Here is a 21,437-nt window from a genome sequence, read left to right on the forward strand (position 1 = left end):
AGCTTCGATGCTGGGGATGTTGGCCTGAGCAAGAACACTGGCGTTGGTGCGCCTATCCTGCCAATGGATTTGCAGGATCCAGAACATTAAACTCCAGCCCAGTCATAAGGATTATTAAACATCAGCAGAAACAACCCCAACTGCCAGAATGAACATGATTGTGTCCTGGATGTGATAAGCAATATCCCTAAACCACTCGCCTCTCTCTTCCTTTAAGATGCTCCTCAAAATCTACCTCTTTGGCTAAGTGTTTTGTCACCTGCATTAATATCTCATGTAACTATGTCAATTTTTATACGTTAAATGATCATCATCTGGCATTATTCTCTGACTATATAATCTGTGTCTATAGGCATCTCTCCACTTCACCTGACGAAGGAGCAGCGCTCCGAAAGCTTGTGATTTCAAATAAAACTGTTGGACTATAACCTGGTGTTGTGTGACTTCTTACATTTGTCCACCCCAGTCCAACACCAGCATCTCCACACCAAAAGTGAACTGGTTGGTGTCTCAGCAAGGATGGATGGCTGAGTGATTCCCTTCCCACCAACAGTGCCATCTGAACCTTCTCTCCATTATTAACAGATTCCCTGGTGCTTGTGGTTTTGGGACTGCACCATGACCACTCACTATCTAACACACTCCCTGTTCTCGCCTTCACCTCTCGTTTTAAGCAGTGACAGACAGTTCTGTTGGCTTGACCCTCTGCACTGACATATGCTGAAAGGCTGAGATGAGGTAGATGGAATGGGAGCAGACTCTTGTGGCGTATAAACGCCAGCAGAGACTAGTTGGGCCGAATGGCCTGTTTCTGTGCTGGATATTCTGTGTAAATTCTATGTCGGTCCAGTGTGCTGGTCACTGTTACCAGGTATGACACACCCCCGCCCATCAGCGCCGCCAATCCCCCCAGTACCTGTGCTGACCGTCCACGTTCTCCAGGGAGACGGTGACGGGCACACTCTCGATGAAAGTGGCCGAGGCCCTGCCAGCACTGCTGCCGCGGTAGGCCGTCACAACGCCGCTTCTTCCTCCTCCTCCGCCAGAACCCGTCCTCACCACAGCTGCCGCTTTCCGGCTCAGCTGAGCTGCGAAGGGGGACGAAGTGAATTCAGCCCGCGACAGAGGCTGCGGGCCTCGGGCCCGTGAAATGCCGCCGGTCGCGTCCATCTCCATGTCCGCGCGGCGCGGCGCCGAATGGAGCCCCGGGACCGGCCGAAATCCCGGGGGCGCGCGTGCGCGGGACCAAATGGAACCACACAGTTCGCCTGCGTGCGTGGGACCAAATGGAACCACACAGTGCGCCTGCGTGCGCGGGACCCAATGGAACCACATACTGCGCCTGCGCGCGGGACCTAGTTGGAACCACAGTGCGTCTGCGTGCGTGGACAATCGAGCTCCGTTTAAACCGTCGGAATCTCGGCCGTCTAATTAGAACAACCACTCGCATTCACTTGCAATTAGTAAACACCTCTGGCTGGAAGCGGAGTTATTTTGCCAGCTGCAGTACGCAACTGGTTTGGTAGCCATTGAGGAGAAGTCTATTTGCTCTAGGCAGAGAACTCAATTTTGGGGGTGTTTTTTGTGAGCGGTTGGAGGCGCTGTGTGAGGGAGTGGGAGATCGAATCGCAGGGCCGGCTGGAGCGAGGACTCCGGACGCCGCGGCGTTGTGACGTCACAGCAGAAGGGTTGGAACTCCGGGAGGCGGCAGATCCGCCAATCAGAGCGGTGGAGGGCGTGGCCAATGGCTGGGGTCTGCGCCCTGCAGAGTGACTGATCAGTCAGACTGCAGCAAGCAGTGGGCCGAGGAGTTCAGTCAGACTGCAGCAAGCAGCGGGCCGAGGAGATCAGTCAGACTACAGCAAGCCGAGGAGGAGCTGGCGATCGGTCCGCGGGAGGAGATGCAGTCAGAGCCGCTCCCAACTCCGCAACAGGGCAAGTCGCAGCTGAACGCCGCCGCCGGTGGTGTTGGAGACGCGCACAAGGATGGGCTCCAGACTGCATCCCCCGCCTATACGACGGCAGAGGACGGTCAGTATCTGCTCCACACGTTAACCGCTTCGTCAACAGAGTTCGCGGTTACAAACATCAGGGGGAAATCTGTCACTGATTCTCGCCTGTGTCACAGTGGTATCTGTGAAAGTCGGGTGTGTGGCAAATACTTTTTTCAGTGCACCGCACAGTAGTCGGATTACTTTTTAAAGAGGTACTTTTTAATCATGAATGAGTGTTCTGCAAATCTTTATTGCCTGTGGAGGTAGAAGAGCTGTGTGCCCTTGTCGGGTCGAAGGTGTGGTATGTTTTAAATTATTTACCTTTATTTTATTGAAGGGGATGTGCATTCAGTATGTACTGTTTATACATTTTTAATTATGCTTTAGGCAGATTATTTACACCATTAAATTGGAAACCTACTTGATAGAACTGAACTATGTAAGTGGTTTTTCAAGTAACATTACCAATTAAGGCTGCAGTTTTTTGAGCAGTTTTTGTTCATTGATCAATTGTATTCTGTTGTTTGATCATTATCATTAATCAGTTGTGGATTTTTAAATGAAAAATAAGAGGAAGAACTGCAAACTAAACAGCAGAATTTTCAAAGCAAGTCATAATTGAGTTCCAGAAATAATCCAGTGTGAAACCCCACTTTTGTGCGTGGCCATCAGAATGTGATTTGTACTCAGAACTTAAGAGTGAAAATATGCAGCAGATCAATACGGATCTGTAAAGTGATATGACTGATTATCAACCACAACAACAACAACTTGTATTTATATAGTGCCTTTAACATAAAACGCCCCAAGGCGCTTCACAGGAGTATTATAAGACAAAAAAAATTTTGGCACCGAGCCACATAAGGAACAATTAGGGCAGGTGACCAAAAGCTTGGTCAAAGAGGTAGGTTTTAAGGAGCGTCTTAAAGGAGGACAGAGGCGGAGAGGTTTAGGCAGGGAATTCCAGAGCTTAGGGCCATGGCAACAGAATGCATAGCCACCAATGTTTGAGTGATTATAATCAGGGATGCTCAAGAGGGCAGAATTAGAGGAGTGTAGATATCTCAGCGGGAGTTGGAGTTGTGGGGCTAGAGGAGATTACAGAGATAAGGAGGGGCGAGGCCATGGAGCACAGGGGTGATGGGTGAATGGGACTTGGTGCAAGTTAGGACATGGGCAGCCGAGTGTTGGAGGACCTCAAGTTTACATAGGGTAGAATGTGGGAGGCCAGTCAGGAGTGCGTTGGAATAGTCAAGTCTAGAGGTAACAAAGGCATGGACGAGGGTTTCGGCAGTGGATGAGTTGAGGCAAAGGCGGAGATGGGCGATGTTATGGAGGTGGAAATAGGCGGTCTTTGTTATGCTGCGGATATGTGGTCGGGAGCTCATTTCAGGATCAAACAGAACACCAAGGTTGCGAACAGTGTGGTTCAGCTTCAGACAGGTGTCCGGGAGAAGGATGGAGTCAGTGGTGAGGGAACAGCGTTTGTGACGGGGACCGGAAACAATGGCTTCGGTCTTCCCATTATTTAATTGGAGAAAATTTCTGCTCCTCCAGAACTGGATGTCGGACAAGCAGTCTGACAATTTAAAGACCATGGAGGGGTTGAGAGCAGTGGTAGTGAGGTAGAGCTGGGTGTCGTCAGCGTATATGTGGAAACTGACGCTGTGTTTTCGGATGATGTCGCCGAGGGGCAACATGTAGATGAGAAATAGGAGGGGGCCAAGGATAGATCCTCGGGGGACACCAGAGGTAACGATGCGGGAGCGGGAAGAGAAGCTGTTGCAGGTGATTATCCTACAGATAAACTCTCTTGAATGGAACATAAGAAAGCTCATAATTAATGCTGGGCATAAAAAAGGGAGGGACCTTAGTTATTGCAATTGCTTGATTTAAAATAAATTGTTAGATATTAAAGATCATAGGCAATCAAGAGAGATTGAAGGGCTGAACTTGTGCTCCCAGTGAGGAGTGCATTGCAGGTGTGCAGCTGTGATTTTGCCGTTTATATTTTAGCAGGTGGAAGATCATTGGCTGGGGCACTTTTCTCTAGAATAGAGAAGGCTGAGGGGTGACCTAATAGAGGTCTTTAAAATTATGAAAGGTTTTGATAGAGTGGATACAGAGAGAATGTTTCCACTTGTGGGGTAGAGCATAACTAGTGGCCATCAATATAAGATAGTCACCAAGAAATCCAATAGGGAATTCCGAAGTAACTTCCTTACCCAGAGAGTGGTGAGAATGTGGAACTCGCTACCGCAGGGAGTGGTTGAAGCGAATAGTATAGATGCATTTAAGGGGAGGCTAGACAAGCATATGAGGGAGAAGGGAATAGAGGGTTATGATGATAGATTTACATGAGGAAAGACTGGAGGAGGCTGGAGTGGAGCATAAACGCCGGCAGAATGGCCTGTTTCTTTGCTGCATATCCTATTATAGATGTAGAGAAAATGTTGCCACTTAAGGGGAGACCAAAACTAGGGGTCATAAATATAAGATAGTCACTTATACATAAATTCAGTAGGGGATTTAGGAGAAACTTCTTTACCCAGAGAGTGGTTAGAATGTGGAACTTGCTACCACAGGGAGTATTTCAGGCAAATAGCGCAAATTTAATTTAAGTGGAAACTAGATAAACAGGGAGAAAGGAATAGAAGGTTATGCTGATAGGTTTAGAGGGGTGGGAGGAGGCTTGTGTGGAGCATAAACACCAGCATGGACCAGTTAGGCTGACTGGCTTGTTTCTGTGCTGTACATTCTATGTCATGGAGCATCGAATTTGCCCTTTAAAAGAATGTGAAAATTGCTACTGTGCTAAAAGGACATTGAGAGAGAAGCGCACACAAAGAAAAGGGGAAACAACAAAAAAACTGCAAATGCAGGTAGATGGAAATTCAAACAGTGAATGCTGGAACTATGCCCGAAAGCCAAGACCACCGCACCGAGGGTGCAGACCCCATCCATCTCCGAATAGTGACTTTCAGTTACAGCACTTAGACTTGTTGGGACGTCAATGCTTGTGAAACAAACCTCTAGTACTTAATCAGTGCTGTGCTTTTTTGTGTATGTATATGCAAATACATATTTGCTACATAAATAGAAAACAATTAGAAATGGTCGTCTGTCGATAGTGGTCAGAAAATGATCCATTTATGCAAATCTGCTATAAGGTCTCTCTCCCCCCCCCCCCCCCCCCCCCCAATTACTAATGGAACCACTCTTTTACTCTGACATTTTTTTGCTACAAAATATGAAGTAAATGGGCCAAAAAAAACACTAAATTGTTGTGGTAAAATTGAAATTATTCCAATGATGGGAGTGGGTAGAGGAATAGCAGAAAGGCTTAGCAACAGCAACAGCAACAGAATTGTAATCGTTCTTTTGATTCCCATCCCTCACTTTTTGAAAATAAAAGTTGTGGTCTGGAAATGCATTGTCAAATCTTTAAGAACCTATTATGATGATGGGAGCAACCTTGGGCCTTACCCATGGTGGCTAAAAACAGAAATTAAAAAGATTTGTGGTTAATTTGAACTTTGCCTTTCCAAGTTTTCAAATTTGCATAACAAGAACGCGCCGAGGCAGCCGGGAAGGGCTTGAAGTGCACGTGCGCAGGCTGGCCTCTTCCTTTTGGATCTTCTGCCGGAGATGGGTCACCAGCAGCTCTATTGGTCTCACCTGAGGAAGTTCGGCCAGGGCTCCCGCTCATGCCGAGTCTGTGCCAACTGACACGGCCTGATCCAGAAATACGGCCTTAACATGTGCCGCCAGTGCTTCAGACAATACACCAAGGACATTTGTAATTTAGTCCAACTTGACGAAGCCAAAGGAGCAGGAGTGCAATCGAATTCAGTGTGGAAAGGAAGTACTCAACATGTTGGAACAACCTTCAACTGCGATCACCTGGGAGAAGCAATCTTTCTGTAATGCTCCATTTTTGTAAATAAAATTAGCTTGCCATTTAAAAAAAAAAACAACCAAAAAAAAACAAGAAACACAGCCTTTGGCCTGGGGTTCTGGCTGTGCTGAAATAGCTGCCGCATTTCACCACAAAACACCGAATACATTTCAAAAGTAATTAATTGGCTGTTAAGTGTCTGGGCATTCTGAAGATGTGAAAGGCACTATGGCAATGAACATTTTTTTTCCTCCTCTTTTCATCATTGTAATTGGCTTTGAGTGACCAGGACTATTGGTGGAACTAAGTAAAAGGCTCAATTGCCAATGTGTATCCATTTGTATACCAATGGGTTTGCTGCACTCATCAACACAGCAGTAGTGTTTTCTGTTAATGACACAATTTAGAGCAGTGTTTCTCGACCTTTGTTGGTTGAAGGACCTCTTCAAATGGATTAGTAATCACAGACCCTGCATCTAAAATGTAATTATACTCTATAATACTCATAATATGAAAGTGCCACCTGTAAAGAGTGTTTTAATAATGCTTTTAAGAGTGCAGGTATTTCAAAAACTTTACCATTTTAAAGTAATTTACTCACCGATCAACTTTTTTTCAGGGTGTCTGTGGATTTGCTTTGGTTTGACCCTCGCTGGTGAAATAGTTTGATTTTCCTGGGTTTGGTACTTACTGACCAGGAATAGGGGCCAAAACTGCTAACCCAAAAAATAGGATTGAGATTAATGAGTTGAAAATTCCAACATAAAATGTGATAAGATTAGTGATGTCCATATGGGGTTTGTAGGTGTCATTTTCAGCAATGTAACTGATTCTAATTTTTCACACCATGTGAAAATCTATTTGGCCCACTTTTATGAAACATGCACATGCACATCTGTGGCTTCAAAGAATTCTGCACTAGTTAATCTTGGCAGTTTTAATATAAATTTATTACCTACAGCTTGAAAGGAACAATTTAAGTAGATTTCCTCAGTAGAAATCAAGAATTATGCAATAAAAGTAGATTACTGGGGAAAAAGTCTGTGAAATGAGATGCAACTCGGCTGAACCTGGACAAACCTCTTCTTCCACCTCTGACACTTTCAACAGGATAACTGATGGCATGATTAATATTCAACAAACAATAGCAATGACATAATCCTGTCTCACCTTTGGCAACACCAGTGGCTCAATTCCAATTAGCTCAACCAAAGTGCAATTCCAATTTTGCAAATGACGGGACTACCATACTCCACCAACATTAATTTCTAACTGCTTTATGATACCACAATAACCAGTGTGAAACAATACCATTCATCAACAGTAAACTATAACACAATACAGAAAACTGCCAACAAATAATATTTTTCAACTGAAAATCTCATCTGTTGCAGAGCACTGCCCTTGTGATTGTAAGGCTTTAAGGATTAATGGCTGTGATAATCGTATACGAAGATTGTTTGATTTTATCTACCTGCCGATCCTCGTGCCGCTCTCGGTGCTTCTCTACATGTCCACTCTGCTCCCGCCTTGCACCAAGCCCACCTCCTGCTGCTGTTCATTGGCTTCCTGTGGTCATTCATTGGTCTAGCTAGATAACAGCCGGCAAGCTGATTTTCCTTGATGCCGGATTGCGGTGGAACCTACAGATCCAGACTGGCCCTTTGATTTGAAGGAGATGGATATTCAGATCTGCATCCCAGATGATTATCCTTTGGAGGTGTATACTGTGGATATCTCTGAATCTTACTCTTAATCTTCAGATTATTTTGCAGACCCACTGGAACGCTTCTAAGGACCCCAGTTTGTGAAACACTGATTTAGAGTAGCAACAACAACTTGTATTTATATAGCGTCTTTAACCTAGTAAAACGTCACAAGATACTTCACAGGAGCATTATCAAACAAAATTTGACCCCGAGCCACATAAGGAGAAATTAGGGCAGATAAGCTTGGTCAAAGAGGTAGGTTTTAAGGAGTGTCTTCAAGGAGAAAAGAGAGGCGGAGAGGTTTAGGGAGGGAATTTCAGAGCTTAGGGTCTTGGCAGCTGAAGGCACGACCGCCAATGGTTGAGCGATTAAAATTGGGGATGCTCTAGAGGCCAGAATTGGAGGAGCACAGCTTTTTTGCAGGGTTGTAGGGCTGGAGGAGGTTACAGCAATAGGGAGGGGCGAGGCCATGGTGACATTTGAAAATAAGGATGAGAATTTTAAAAATTTAGGCATTGGTTAGGGTGAATGGAACTTGGTGCGAGTTAGGACACTGGAGCAGAGTTTTGGATGACCTCAAGTTTACTGGGGGGTGCGGGGAAAGGGTAGCAGAAAAAGGAGACCGAGCAAAAGATGTAGGGTCAAGTTGACCAGACTAGAGCTGTTTTGCAGGAAAGGTGGGATTGTGGATGGCTGAACAAGCCAAACAAGAATTGATGATCTGTTCCAGTCTCTCGTTGAGTTCAGACTTGAACGGCTCTGTTTTTACAAATCCTGCCCCAGTCTTCTCGGCCTGGCCATGTATTCTCGCAGCATATCCCACTCAAACCTTTCAATTCTACTAATAAGCCTGCTCACTTTATCGAGACCTCTCCATATACATCTGAAATCTAATCTTGCCTATTTGGATCTTTTTTGCTAATTCCCTGAAGCTCTTCAAAGGTGGGGGTGTGTGGAGAGGGGAGATTGCCATTCTAGTTCACTCTTCGGTGCACAGTCCAAACTGCTGCGCTGCTTCACAGTCATTGTTTCTGTTCTGGCTATGTGGGGATTCCAGCCACATGACTCACTGGCTAGTGAACATTCCCAATTTGTACAGTAAAATCTGAGCTATTCCATATATGAAGTATTGCTGAAGCTACTCGACTGCTAACCCGTTACAGACTTTGTTTTTAATGCAAGAGCATGAGACTGCTATTTGGTTCTGTTTTACTACAAATTTTTGAAGTTCGTATTAATGTTCTTGTGGAGTTATAAATTCAAACTATTACAGCTGTATATGGCCAAAAAGATTGCATTTACTGATCTTTGAAAGCACGGTTTCAATTGTGCTGGTTATGCACTTGCTGTAAGACAGGTGGAATATATAGCTTTTTAAAACCTACCCTTTGGCAGATGTGAAGCATGGGCAGGGTCCATTTCTGACCAGCTCAAAGGTATTGAAGGAGCCATTTGATGAGTAAGTGAGTTGAGTCATCTGGTTTCAGTAAATAGCCTGTGACATTTGCCATGGTCAAAGTTCAGCACTTTCTCCTATTCAAAAACAATGGGATCTTCTCTAGTGTGTTTTATTAGTCTGACTGCCAGTTTGTTTGTACCGATTGTTCTTAATCTATAGATTATGATTAGTGAAATATTTAAAATTGCTCTGACACTTTTTTTTTTTTCTTTTTGCCTCCATCTTTTGCATTTAACACTGGCTCTAAACAATTTACAAACCATGTTATTTATTATGTCAAGGACCTGGGGGGAAAAAAAAAAATGTGTGATTAAAATTACTTACTAAATAATGGTAATTAACTATAACCATCCCTCATACCCCGCCCCCATACTCAGTTGAAATTAAAATCCGAGGTGTGTTTCTCATTTCAACTTGTAGTTATCTGACCAATAATTATTAACTAGGGTTGCCAACTTCAGTTGCACAAAACCCAGGAGGTTTTATCACATGCTTTCCAGCCTCCCCCCCCCCCCCGCCCCGCCCCACCCACCGTTGGACACCTGACCCATCCATCCTCGTGGTGCCCTGCCTTCTCACGCCAATTGGAAAGCGAACAGACTCTTTATTACCCAATTGGATGCTTCTTGACTGTCAGTCAAACGGTCTTCTTTCCCATATCCATTTTTTTTTTAATGTCCCTACGACTTTTCTCCTGGGCTGCTCATGGCAGCATCCAGGAGGTTATAACTTTAATTGCTGGAGATTTTGGGACAATCCGGGAGGGCTGGAAATCCTATTACTGTACTAACATTTATATGAGCAGCCATTAGGAAATTTAGGATGCACTGGATCAGGGTGAATCATTATGCAAGAGCCTAGTAAGGAGGCAAATAAATAATCAAGATTTTTCCTATACCAGTGATTGTTTTAGTATTTGGCTTTGCTTCAGTGATGTAAAACCCTCTCTCATAACTCACTTTTATTATTGCCAAGGCCACGAGCGTTAAATTATCACAGAAAAATGGATGGAATTGTGGCTTGTGATCTCCAAACTGTTAACTTCTGGAATCCTGAGTAATAAACATTGAATTAAATTTATTGGACTAGCTGTTAACAGTGGGCCTGATTATCGCCTAACTCGAGTACCAATTTAGCATGGTAAAATGTGTTTTATGTTGAACTGTGATAAGTGGAGCCAGCCTGAAGTTCATGTGGAACGTAAACGTCGGCATGGACAGGTTGGGTCGAATGGCCTGTTTCTGCACTGTATATCCTATTGTAAATCGTGCATGTTATACAGGGCTATGTGCAGTACAGTAATTGGCCAGTGCAGATTATGCTAGATAACTTACAGAAGTTTTTTTTTGTAGGATGATATTGGAAGTGACAAAGTTCCTTATTTTGTTGGAAAAGTTCTTTGGAAATCTCTGTAGTATTTTGTAGTCATTTCTCATTATTCCATTCCAGAAAATTCTATTTAATGGGAACTTCATGCATCCTTGGGGTGTTTTACTACATTAAAGGCGCTATATAAATGCAAGTTATTAAAACACATCTTGTTCATTTAAAGGAAGTTTTCCTGACCTAAACAATCATTTGGGAATGAAAATTTGTTGATGGTTTCTTTAAATCACCCAACATTTGACTCAAGTCTGGCTGCTGTTAAACCAGAGAGTGGTGAGAATGTATAACTTGCTACTACATGGAGTAGTTGAGGTGAATAGCAGAGATGCATTTAAGTGGAAGCTAGATAAATACATGAGGGAGAAAGGAATAGAAGGATATGTTGATGGGGTGAGATGAAGAAAGGTGGGAGGAGGCTCGTGTGGAGCATAAACACCAGCACAGACCAGTTGGCCCGAATGACCTGTTTTGTGCTGTACATTTGACGTAAGATCTACTTCATAATGCAACCCTGTTTGAACTTTAAGGCTTTTAGATACAATAATTGCAATGGAAAGAATGTCTCACTTGACAAGTTTAGTAACATGAATGATAAGCTTACTTCAGCTTGTGAAAAATGCAATACTGCTCAATTTGAATAGGCTGGGCTGGATTTTGCCGGCGCTCGGGGCGGGTTTGGAGGCAGGTCCGCTGTCAAAATAGCAAAGATTGACCAGGTAGGAAACCTGCTGTCAACCCACCTCCACGCAAGTCTCCTAGGTGTTTGGTCTGTATGCACAGAACTGACCCGACACCAAGTGGCGGGGGAGACAACTTGTATCATTAAATGGCTTGTTAACAGACAATTTAATGGTATTTAAGCCTTCCTTGTAATTTTACGTGCTCCCCCACAGGTAACACGCCAGCTCACCCTGGTGTGAGTTGAGTCTTTGATTTATCTGATAACCTGACAGCTGCAGAAGTGGTATAAAAGATGCCATGTTGCAGATATTCAGTTTCAGAGCTCAAACTGTTGGTTACTGCATTTGTAAGTCATCTAGAGATTTCTTTAGCTTGCAAGTGTTTTGAGCCAACTGTATATCCAGTGCCACCTCATTGGAACAACCTCTCTCACCATTGACATCGCTTTTGTCATCTCACCTGCAGCTGCCATCTATTCCAGCAACATCTGTGCCCTTGGAAATAATCACACCTTGGTCCTCTGAATCCTTCCACGATCAGCCCCAACACCAACATCACCAGGCACACCAACCTTCTCCACCATCACCTGATGCTGCACGGGGCATCGGCCCCTGACAACATTGCTGCCCGGGAGGCCAGCGATGGCATCACCATGGCCAGATTTACTTCACTTGACGCTGTACACCCTGACTGCCACATGATGCGCCAGGTTGACACCATCCCACACCAGCACCGTGAAGCAGCCCTATAATGCCCAAGCCATTCCATGCACACTCATCACTATTGTGTGGGGGGGGGGGGGAAGTTATATCTCAACATTCACTGGAACTCAGTAAGACACTTCTCCAAGGTGCTCACAGATCTGTCTAAGGTGAAGTGTTGAAAATAATAGATTTCACTGTATGACAACACATTACCAAAAACTTCACATGAACATTGGCTAAACCTCTCGAGTGCCTACCCTTGTGTGTTTGTTGGTATGCTTGCAGTAGGATGAGTGTGAGGGGTGACTAGTGAGATGGGGAAGTGCTAATATAGATAGAGACGGATGGGTGGAGGTGCAAGGTGAGTTGGTGTGAGTAAGGATGTGCAGGAGTAGGGTATGGAAGGCAGAGTGATGGGGATGCAATGAGTGGCAGAGCAGGGTGAGTTTGAGTGTGGCTTTGCAGTAACGTCTCGTGATCCACTGAGATCATTGAAAGGTTGGCGCCACTGCAGCCAGGCACTCCTAACGACATCCCTGCTTGTGCCCTCCTGTGCAATGTGCAACCAGACTGCGTTGATCTCCTGGGGAGGTCTTTTCCGCCCATGGGATATGGAGTGAGTCTGGGTGTAGATGTGCACTGACAGCACAACTGTCAAAATCAATGTGGCCACGGTCCCTTTAAGGAAACCGGTTGATGACATGTCATCAAATGATGTCGTCCGACCCGCTTCCTGTTAGTTGGCCAGGAACCCCATTGGGGCCAATCTATGGAAAATCTGAGTGCGGCTGCAGACTGGAGTGGGACCGGAAACCACCAACCAGCTCTCATCCCGCCTCCGCAGGAAAAATCCAGCCTGCTGTCTTCAATTGACTGTCAATGAAACATAGTTATGTGAAGTGTAGACATTTATGCAAGGGGAAATAATTTGATTTTGCTAAAACTCTTAAATATTGAAGATGAGATGGTGGATTTTTAAAATTAACTTGATGTTGTCCTTCGTAACCACAACACATTGGTAAACTTACTTGCGAACATTTTGTACTTTCAAGACCCAAGAGGTGATGAAATATGTGGTAGAAAAGCTGAAACACTAAAAGTTGTGGCACTGCCCCTGCTGTCAGGGGGAAAAAAAACACAGTTCAACTTTAATCAGCTTTGTTCCTTCTCCTTCTCTCTCTCTCTCGGCAGTCACACGTGATCTCTCCTCTCCTGATACAACCAACTGCAGCCGCAAAGCCAAGCTGAGGTCAAGGGTGTATCTCAATCCATTGCACTTTTTTCGCAATGCATCAATCCAGATAATGTTGGGTTTAACTTGATTTGTACAGAAGCATTCTGCTTGTGAGAAGAAAGAAATGAGAGGAAGGGGTTTTTGGTTTTAAGTACTAGTCTGAAATATTTGATTAAATTTAGGATCTTGAGTGAAAGGCAAAACCCATGATGAAGGATGTCTCAAGTTTGGAAAAAGGGTAGGATAGATGAAGTAAAGCAAGAAGCAGTAATTAGATGATGCCAACCTTGTTTGAAATGCCTGCAGATTATAGGAAAAAAGAAAAATGGAGGGAGGTAACGAGTTTGAATAGGAAATGGAGGGCGGTAAGGAGTTTGAATAGGAAATGGTGTAATCAGTCTTAATTTTAATAAAGGGAGTGTATTTGAAGCTTGACATGAACATCTGTTCAGGAGAGCACTAGCTGTAGTAATGGTCAAATAGAGAAGAGAATTTGAAACTAGATGCAAGAGAAAGGATAAATCAAATATATCCTATTTTCAGATTGAGGAAGTACATAATGCATTATAATGAGTTGCAGGATGGTTTAGGTTATGATACCCCCATGAATAGCCTGCCGACACTCACTGTTGCATAGTATTACGTAAGAACATAAGAAATAGGAGCAGGAGTAGGCCATTTGGCCCCTCGAGCCTGCTCCGTCATTCAATAAGATCATGGCTGATCTTCTACCTCGTCTCCACTTTCCTGCACTATCCCCATTGTTAAGTCTGTGTTCTAGTTGTAATTACTAACACAGACTACAAGATTAAAGTTCAACAGGTCTTTACTGGTTGGAGGTCAGGACTATACTAAATACAATATTACTACACATTGCTTATATACCGGTGGTCACCACCGGTACTACGTATACAGCAGCCAGAGAAAGTAGTACATCTCAAGGTGGAACAGGCTTAAGTTCTCTTAAGGTGGAACAGGTTACATACACCACAATCCTCCCTTTTTAGCTTAACAGTCATATCCCCATTTAACATAACATAATAACATATATAACTTCAGGTATAAACAGTTCAAAGGTTCAGTCTCTCAGGAGGCCTTCTGATTCGGTTTGGATAACGCCTTTCAGTGGTCTCTGATTCCTGTTGCTGAGGTGACTCCTCTAGTTGGTCTCCCATGCATTGGGTGTTATCATCATCAGGTACATTCCCTGCCGAGGTAGATGCTTCAGGTTCATTAACGTCTTCCACAGTTGTCTCTGTCGCAACCATGGGTTCGACCCTTGCTCTCGATTCTACCAGTTGATCCGCATGACGCCTTATCACATTGTTACCAATATCTACTGTGTACATCAGAGGTCCTTGTCTGGCCCGAATTGTTCCGGACTGCCATTTTTCGTTTCCATAGCCCCTTGCCAACACTGGTTGTCCTACGTCGAAACTTCGAGTGGTCTTGTTATTAATATGCCGGAACTGTTTGTTTTCCACTTCCCTCCGCACATTTGGTTTTAACAAGTCCAACCTGGACCGCAACCTCCTGTTATAAAACATCATGGCAGGACTTTGGTTAGTCACTGCATGAGCAGCGTTTCGATACGCCATTAGGAAATTGTCCACCTTGTGCTGTAGCGGAATCTGGTCATCGTTCATGGCCTTTATTGCCTTTTTGAATGTTTGGACAAATCTCTCGGCCAACCCGTTTGTCGCCGGATGATATGGGGCAGAGGTATAATGTTTCACCCCAATCATCTTTAAGAATTTTTGGAATTCTTCCGACACGAACTGTGGTCCGTTGTCCGAACAGATCTGTTCTGGCAATCCGTTCCTTGCGAATATTGTTCTTAACACCGCAATTGTCTTTTCTGAAGTAGTGGTATTCATCTTGATCACTTCTGGCCATTTGGAATGTGCGTCCACCGCAATTAGGAACATGGAGTCCATGAATGGACCAGCAAAGTCAATATGTACGCGTTGCCATGGGGCTGAAGGCCATTCCCATGGGTGTAGCGGTGCGATCGGAGGTGCATTTTGCACTTTTTGGCACCCAGCGCAGCTTTTCGTCAACTCCTCTATCTGTTGGTCAATACCCGGCCACCATACATAAGCCCTAGCAAGACTTTTCATCTTAACTCCCCCCAGATGACCTTCATGCAGTTCTTTTAGAACTCTTTCCCTTAACTTGGGAGGAATAATCACTCTTGTCCCGTACATCAAAGTACCATGGCAGACGGACAGCTGGTCTCGCCTTGCCGAGAATGCCGGTAACAGAGGATCACCACGTGTTGGCCATCCTTTCACTGTCACCTCGTAGACTCTGGACAGTGTCGGGTCGTTCCTGGTTTCTCTTTTAGTACTTGCATTGGTGACTGGTAAACACTCGATGATGGTCGAATGAAATAACTCAACAGGGTCAACTTTCATCGTTTCTTCTTCTTCAGGTAGTGGCAGGCGCGACAGCCCATCAGCATTGCCATGCTGCTTCGTACCTTTGAATTCTATTTGATATTGATGTGCCCCTAGGAAAAGGGACCATCTCTGGAGACGCTGTGCTGTCATCACTGAAACACCCTTCTTGGGGTTAAAAATGGATACCAACGGCTGATGGTCTGTCAGAAGTGTGAATTTTTGGCCCTGCAGGTAATGATTAAACTTCTTCGCTCCCCATACAAGGCTGAGAGCCTCCCTATCGATCTGCGCATAGTTGCGCTCAGCAGAGGTCAATGATCTAGATGCAAACGCGACTGGCCTTTCCGTGCCATTTGGCAACTTGTGTGAGAGTACTGCCCCAATACCATATGGAGAAGCATCACAAGCCAACCGAATAGGCAGTGTCGGGTTGAAGTGAGCCAACACTTCCTCTGAGGTGATCAATTCTTTGCTTTTGCGAAATGCCTTCTTACAGTTTTTGCTCCATTCCCATGGTACCCCCTTCTGTAAAAGAGCGTTTAGCGGGTGCAGTACCGTGGATAGATTTGGTAGAAATTTATGGTAATAGTTAATCAATCCTAGAAACGACCTCAACTGAGAGACATTATCTGGAGCGGGAGCCTTTACAACTGCCTCTATCTTGTCAGGAGACTTATGAAGCCCCTCCCGGTCAATGACATGACCACAGTACGAGATCCGCTTCTGGAAGAACTCTCATTTCTGCCGATTAACTCTAAGTCCATGCTCTTTCAGTCTGTTGAGCACCAGTTCCAAGTTTGCGAGGTGTTCTTCATCACCATCACCTGTAATCAGAATATCGTCCAGGTAACATTGTGTGCCTGGAATTCCCTGTAATACCTGCTCCATGGCCCTCTGCCAAATTGCCGGAGCCGATGCCACTCCAAAAACTAGCCTATTGTACCGGTACAACCCTCGATGCGTGTTGATCGTGAGGTATTGGCGTGACTCTTCTTCAACCTCCATCTGCAAGTACGCCTGTGCCAGGTCTATCTTGGTGAAGTGTTTCCCGCCAGACAACGAAGCAAAAATATCCTCAATCCGCGGAAGCGGATACTGCACCGTGTGAAGCACCGGATTAACGGTGATTTTGAAATCTCCACAGATGCGAACCTTCCCTGGTTCTCCTGGCTTGTTGCTCGAAGGACGTTTCATAACGGGAACAATGGGCGTAGCCCACTCACTCCAATCTACCTTAGACAGTACACCTGAACGTTCTAGCGCTTCCAGTTCCACTTCTACAGTAGGTCGTATTGCATAGGGTACCGGTCTGGCTTTGAAAAATTTTGGGTGTGCATGTTCATCAATCTTGATGTTTGCTGTAATTCCTCTGTGTTCCCAGTCCCTGCTGGAACACCTCACAGAAATCACAGAAACCTCACAGTACAGATAGAGGCCATTTCAGCCCATCGAGCCTGCACCGACACATATCCCACCCGATCCCCGTAACCCCTACACCAACACATATCCCACCCTATCCCCGTAACCCCACGTATTTAATCCCCCTAACACTAAGGGTCAATTTTTTTATCATAGCCAATCAACCTAACCCTGCACATCTTTGGACTGTGGGAGGAAACCGGAGCACCCGGAGAAAACCCACGCAAACACGGGGAGAATGTGCAAACTCCACACAGTCACCCGAGGCCGGATTCGAACCCGGGTCCCTGGCGCTGTGAGGCAACAGTGCTAACCACTATGCCACCGTGCTGCACCTCTTTAGCATCATCCAATATTTTGGACAATCGTTTTAGGTTTGACATCTGTTTCCCCGGAATCTACCGTTAGTGCCTTCAAGGAGTGCCAGTCCATATTCATTTTCCTAATCCACTCCCGTCCCAGTAGTGGTGGACCTCCTTCAGGTAGCACATATAAGTCCATTACTTGGCTTTCTTCGCCCTTGTGGACCACTTTTACCTCTATCTTTCCGACGGGGTACACTCTTTGCCCCGTGTATGTTTTCAATATAATCTCCGTATCCCGTAGGGGAATATGTTGGAATAACCTTTTGTAATCTTTCTTATTCATGACCGTCAATGCCGATCCAGTGTCCAATTCCATCTTTACTTGGACTCCTGCTATCTGAAGGGTGACCCAAATTGTCTGGAGATCTGCATCCTTACCAACGTTGTGTACTCTTAAGCTACCCAGTTCATTACTGCTAGCGTCTGAATCTGACTTCTGTTCGTTCGAACTGGTCTTTGTCACCTTGTGCATCTTTATGTATTTTCCTTGCGGTGACTTTGTTGCTGGTCTTCTTTCCTGACCGGCATACTTTAGCTATGTGGCCAAGCCTGCCACACGTTCTGCATTCTTGGTTTTTAAACCAACACTGGTTCTGATCATGCGTTGTCTTTCCACAACGATAACATTTTACAGTACTCAAACCCAATTTATTTGTACTGAGTTCCGGTGACCGTAGCTGCATTACTGCCGTGCCTCTCGCTGCGGCTTCGTGTGCTGCTGCCATAGTGACTGCTTTCTCAAGCGTCGGCTCATTCTCCTCGAGCAGTCGCTTTTGTGTATCCTCTTTTAATAAACCACACACAAATTTATCTCTTAGCGCCTCTGTCAGTCTCGTTCCAAACTGACAGTACTTTGCTAGCTTACGCAATTCCATTAAATATTCAGCATTGCTTTCATCCTTCGGCTGCCTTCTGCTGTAAAATTTAAATCGTTCCGCTAGCATCAGCGGCGTGGGGTTTAGATGATTTTTCAGGACAGTAACAATCTCCTCGAACGTCTTATCCGCCGGTTCATCTGGTGATAAAAGGTGTTTCAATTGCCCGTATGTCTTCGCACCCATTAAGTTTAATAATGTTAGTGCTTTCTCTTCATCTGGGATTTTATTTGCTTTACAATAATTTTGTATGCGTTCTACATACATGGCCCAATCTTCGATGTCGCTATCAAAGGTATTAATGTTCCCATGTTTAGGCATCGTTGCAATTTAATTTATTTTAATTTTTATCCAAGATGGCGGCTTCCCGCTCTTGTCTTCGTCCTCCGCCTACAAAATGGCGGTTTTCCCCGCGCTTGGCGGTCTTCACCCGTCCCCCGACGCTGTCTCCGCTTCACCGCGGCTCTCGCGCCTTCAGTTGCCCCAGACGCTGCGCCTTTTTAGCCCGAATGCGGCCCGGCCCTTATCACCAGCCGCGATTGATGTCCCCGCGCTGCGCCTTTCGGCCCGAATGCGGCCCGGCCCTTGTCTCCGGTCGCGATCGATCTCACCGCCCTTATTCCTCCGTCTTCCCTCCCCGTCTGTACAGCCAACGCGGCCGACTTTCTGGTCGCGTCGCTGCCCGGCTTACCCACCACCGAGGTAGAAAGAAGATAGCTGACAGCCGCTGATGGAGGCTTCGAGTTCAGGATGTCTTCTGCACTCTGGTTTCTCGATGTTTGCCGCGCGACGTGTCTTCCAGCAGGGTGATGAGGGTGGAAGCCTCTCTTCGACGTCCGTTCTGTGGACGAAGCCGCCGTGGATATAAACTGCCGCAGGGTAAGAATTGGACTCGTCGCCACTGTTAAGTCTGTGTGTTCTAGTTGTAATTACTAACACAGACTACAAGATTAAAGTTCAACAGGTCTTTACTGGTTGGAGGTCAGGACTATACTAAATACAATATTACTACACAGTGCTTATATACCGGTGGTCACCACCGGTATTACATATACAGCAGCCAGAGAAAGCCGGGTTCGAATCCGGCCTCGGGCGACTGTCTGTGTGGAGTTTGCACATTCTCCCCGTGTTTGCGTGGGTTTTCTCCGGGTGCTCCAGTTTCCTCCCACAGTCCAAAGATGTGCGGGTTAGGTTGATTGGCTATGATAAATTGACCCTTAGTGTTAGGGGGATTAAATACGTGGGGTTACGGGGATAGGGTGGGATATGTGTTGGTGTAGGGGTTACGGGGATCGGGTGGGATATGTGTCGGTGCAGGCTCGATGGGCCGAAATGGCCTCTATCTGCACTGTGGGGTTTCTGTGATTTCTGTGATCTCTTAAGGTGGAACAGGCTTAAGTTCTCTTAAGGTGGAACAGGTTACATACACCACACCCATATCCCTTGATTCCCTTAATATTCAAAAATCTATCGTTCTCTGTCTTGAATATACTCAACGACTGAGCCTCCACAGCCCTCTGGGGTAGAGAATTCCAAAGATTTACCACCTGCTGAGTGAAGAAATTTCTCCTCAACTCAGTCCTAAATGGCCAATCCCTTATTCTGAGTCTGTGACCTCTGGTTCCAGACACCCCAGCCAGGGGAAACATCCTCCCTGCATCTACCCTGTCGAGCCCTGTAAGAATTTTGTATGTTTCAATGAGATCACCTCTCATTCTTCTAAAGTCTGGAGAATATAGGCCTAGTCTATTCAATCTCTCCTCATAGTACAATCCCCCCATCCCAGGAATCAGTCTGGTGAACCTTTGTTGCACTCCCTCTATGGCAAGTATATCCTTCCTTAGGTAAGGAGACCAAAACTGTACACAATACTCCAGATGTGGTCTCACCAGGGCCCTATATAATTGCAGTAAGACGTCTTTCCTCTTGTACTCCAATCCTCTTGTAATAAAGGCCAACATACCATTTGCTTTCCTAATTGCTTGCTGTACCTGCATGTTAACTTTCAGTGATTCGTGTACAAGAACCCCCAGGTCCCTCTGAACACCAACATTTCCCAATCTATCACCATTTAAAAAATACTCTGCTTTTCTATTTTTCCTACCATAGTGGATAACTTCACATTTCTCCACATTATATTCCATTTGCCATGTTCTTGTCCACTCACTTTGCTTCCTTGAAGCATCCTCCTCACAACTTGCATTTCCACCCAGCTTTGTATCATCAGCAAACTTGGATATATTACATTTGGTCCCCTCATCCAAATTATTGATGTAGATTGTGAATAGCTGAGGCCTAAGCACTGATCCTTGCGGTACCCGACTAGTTACAGCCTGCCAACCCGAAAATGACCCGTTTATTCCTACTGTTTTCTGTCTGTTAACCAATCCTCAATCCATGCTAGTATATTACCCCCAATCCCATGAGCCCTAATTTTGTTTAATAACCTCTTGTGTGGCACCTTATCGAATGCCTGCTGAAAATCCAAATACACCACAACCACTGGTTCCCCCTTATCTATTCTGCTAGTTACAACCTCTCAAAACTCGAACAGATTTGTCAAACACGATTTCCCTTTCATAAATCAGTGTTGACTCTGCCCAATCCTATTATTATTTTCTAAGTGCCCTGTTACCACGTCCTTAATAATAGATTGTACCTGTAGCATTTTCCCTACTACTGACGTCATGTAGTAATTTGCAACATTGAAACATGGCCCAACAGGTTCATGCCGGAGTTTTTGCTCCACACGAGCCTCCTCTCATCCTTCCTCATCTAACCCAATCGCACATCCTTCAATTCCTTGCTTCCTCTTGTGTTTATCTAGTTTCCCCTTAAATGCATCTATGTTAGTCGCCTCAACTAGTCCTTGTGGTAGCGGGTTCCACATTCTCATCACTCTCTAGGTAATAAAGTTTCTCCTAAGTTCCCTATTGGATTTGTTAGTGACTATCTTATATTTATGGCCCCTAGTTCTGGTCTCCCATGCTAGTGGAAAGATCTTCTCTACGTGTACCCTTTCAAATCCTTTCATAATCTTATACATCTGTCAGGTTGCCTTTCAGCCTTCTCTTTTCTGGAGAAAAGAACCTCAACGTGTTCAATCTTTCCTGATGGGTATAACTCCTCAGTTGTGGTATCATTCTAATAAATCTTTTATGCACCTTTTCCAGTGCCTCTATATCCTTTTTATAATATGGAGACCAGAACTGTTCACAGTACTCCAAGTGTGGTCTAACCAAGGTTCCATATAAATTTAACATAACTTCTCTGCTTTTCAATTCTATCCCTCTAGAAATTAACCCTAGTGC

The 21,437-nt window shown here is 45.0% G+C and overlaps 2 protein-coding genes and 1 pseudogene across 7 annotated transcripts in view; 2 read left to right on the forward strand and 1 right to left on the reverse strand.

The window, feature by feature from the left end:
• Nucleotides 1-1,311, reverse strand: part of LOC147122630 (uncharacterized) — a 63,257-nt gene extending 61,946 nt beyond the window's left edge. For 2 of the 5 annotated variants that reach the window (XM_086008099.1, XM_086008091.1), the window contains exon 1: nucleotides 917-1,306. In XM_086008099.1, the coding sequence (XP_085864225.1) occupies nucleotides 917-1,176 (260 nt within the window). In that variant the 5' untranslated portion in view covers nucleotides 1,177-1,306. Of the gene's footprint in view, nucleotides 1-916 lie in introns of all 5 variants that reach the window. The other 3 variants (XM_086008074.1, XM_086008084.1, XM_086008108.1) reach the window with 3 other exon arrangements.
• Nucleotides 1,312-1,347: 36 nt separating this feature from the next.
• The window catches only part of wfs1b (Wolfram syndrome 1b (wolframin)), a 46,008-nt gene continuing 25,918 nt past the window's right edge, over nucleotides 1,348-21,437 (forward strand). The window contains exon 1 of one of the 2 annotated variants that reach the window (XM_086008052.1): nucleotides 1,348-2,031. In XM_086008052.1, coding sequence (XP_085864178.1) covers nucleotides 1,902-2,031 — 130 coding nt within the window. In that variant the 5' untranslated portion in view covers nucleotides 1,348-1,901. Of the gene's footprint in view, nucleotides 2,032-2,067; nucleotides 2,291-21,437 lie in introns of those variants that run through there. The other variant, XM_086008061.1, reaches the window with a different exon arrangement.
• Nucleotides 5,443-8,152, forward strand: LOC147122632 (small ribosomal subunit protein uS14 pseudogene; annotated as a pseudogene).

Source organism: Somniosus microcephalus, chromosome 2, assembly GCF_052327205.1.
Source record: "Somniosus microcephalus isolate GS21.2 chromosome 2, FLI_Smic_1.0, whole genome shotgun sequence".
NCBI lineage: Eukaryota > Metazoa > Chordata > Chondrichthyes > Squaliformes > Somniosidae > Somniosus > Somniosus microcephalus.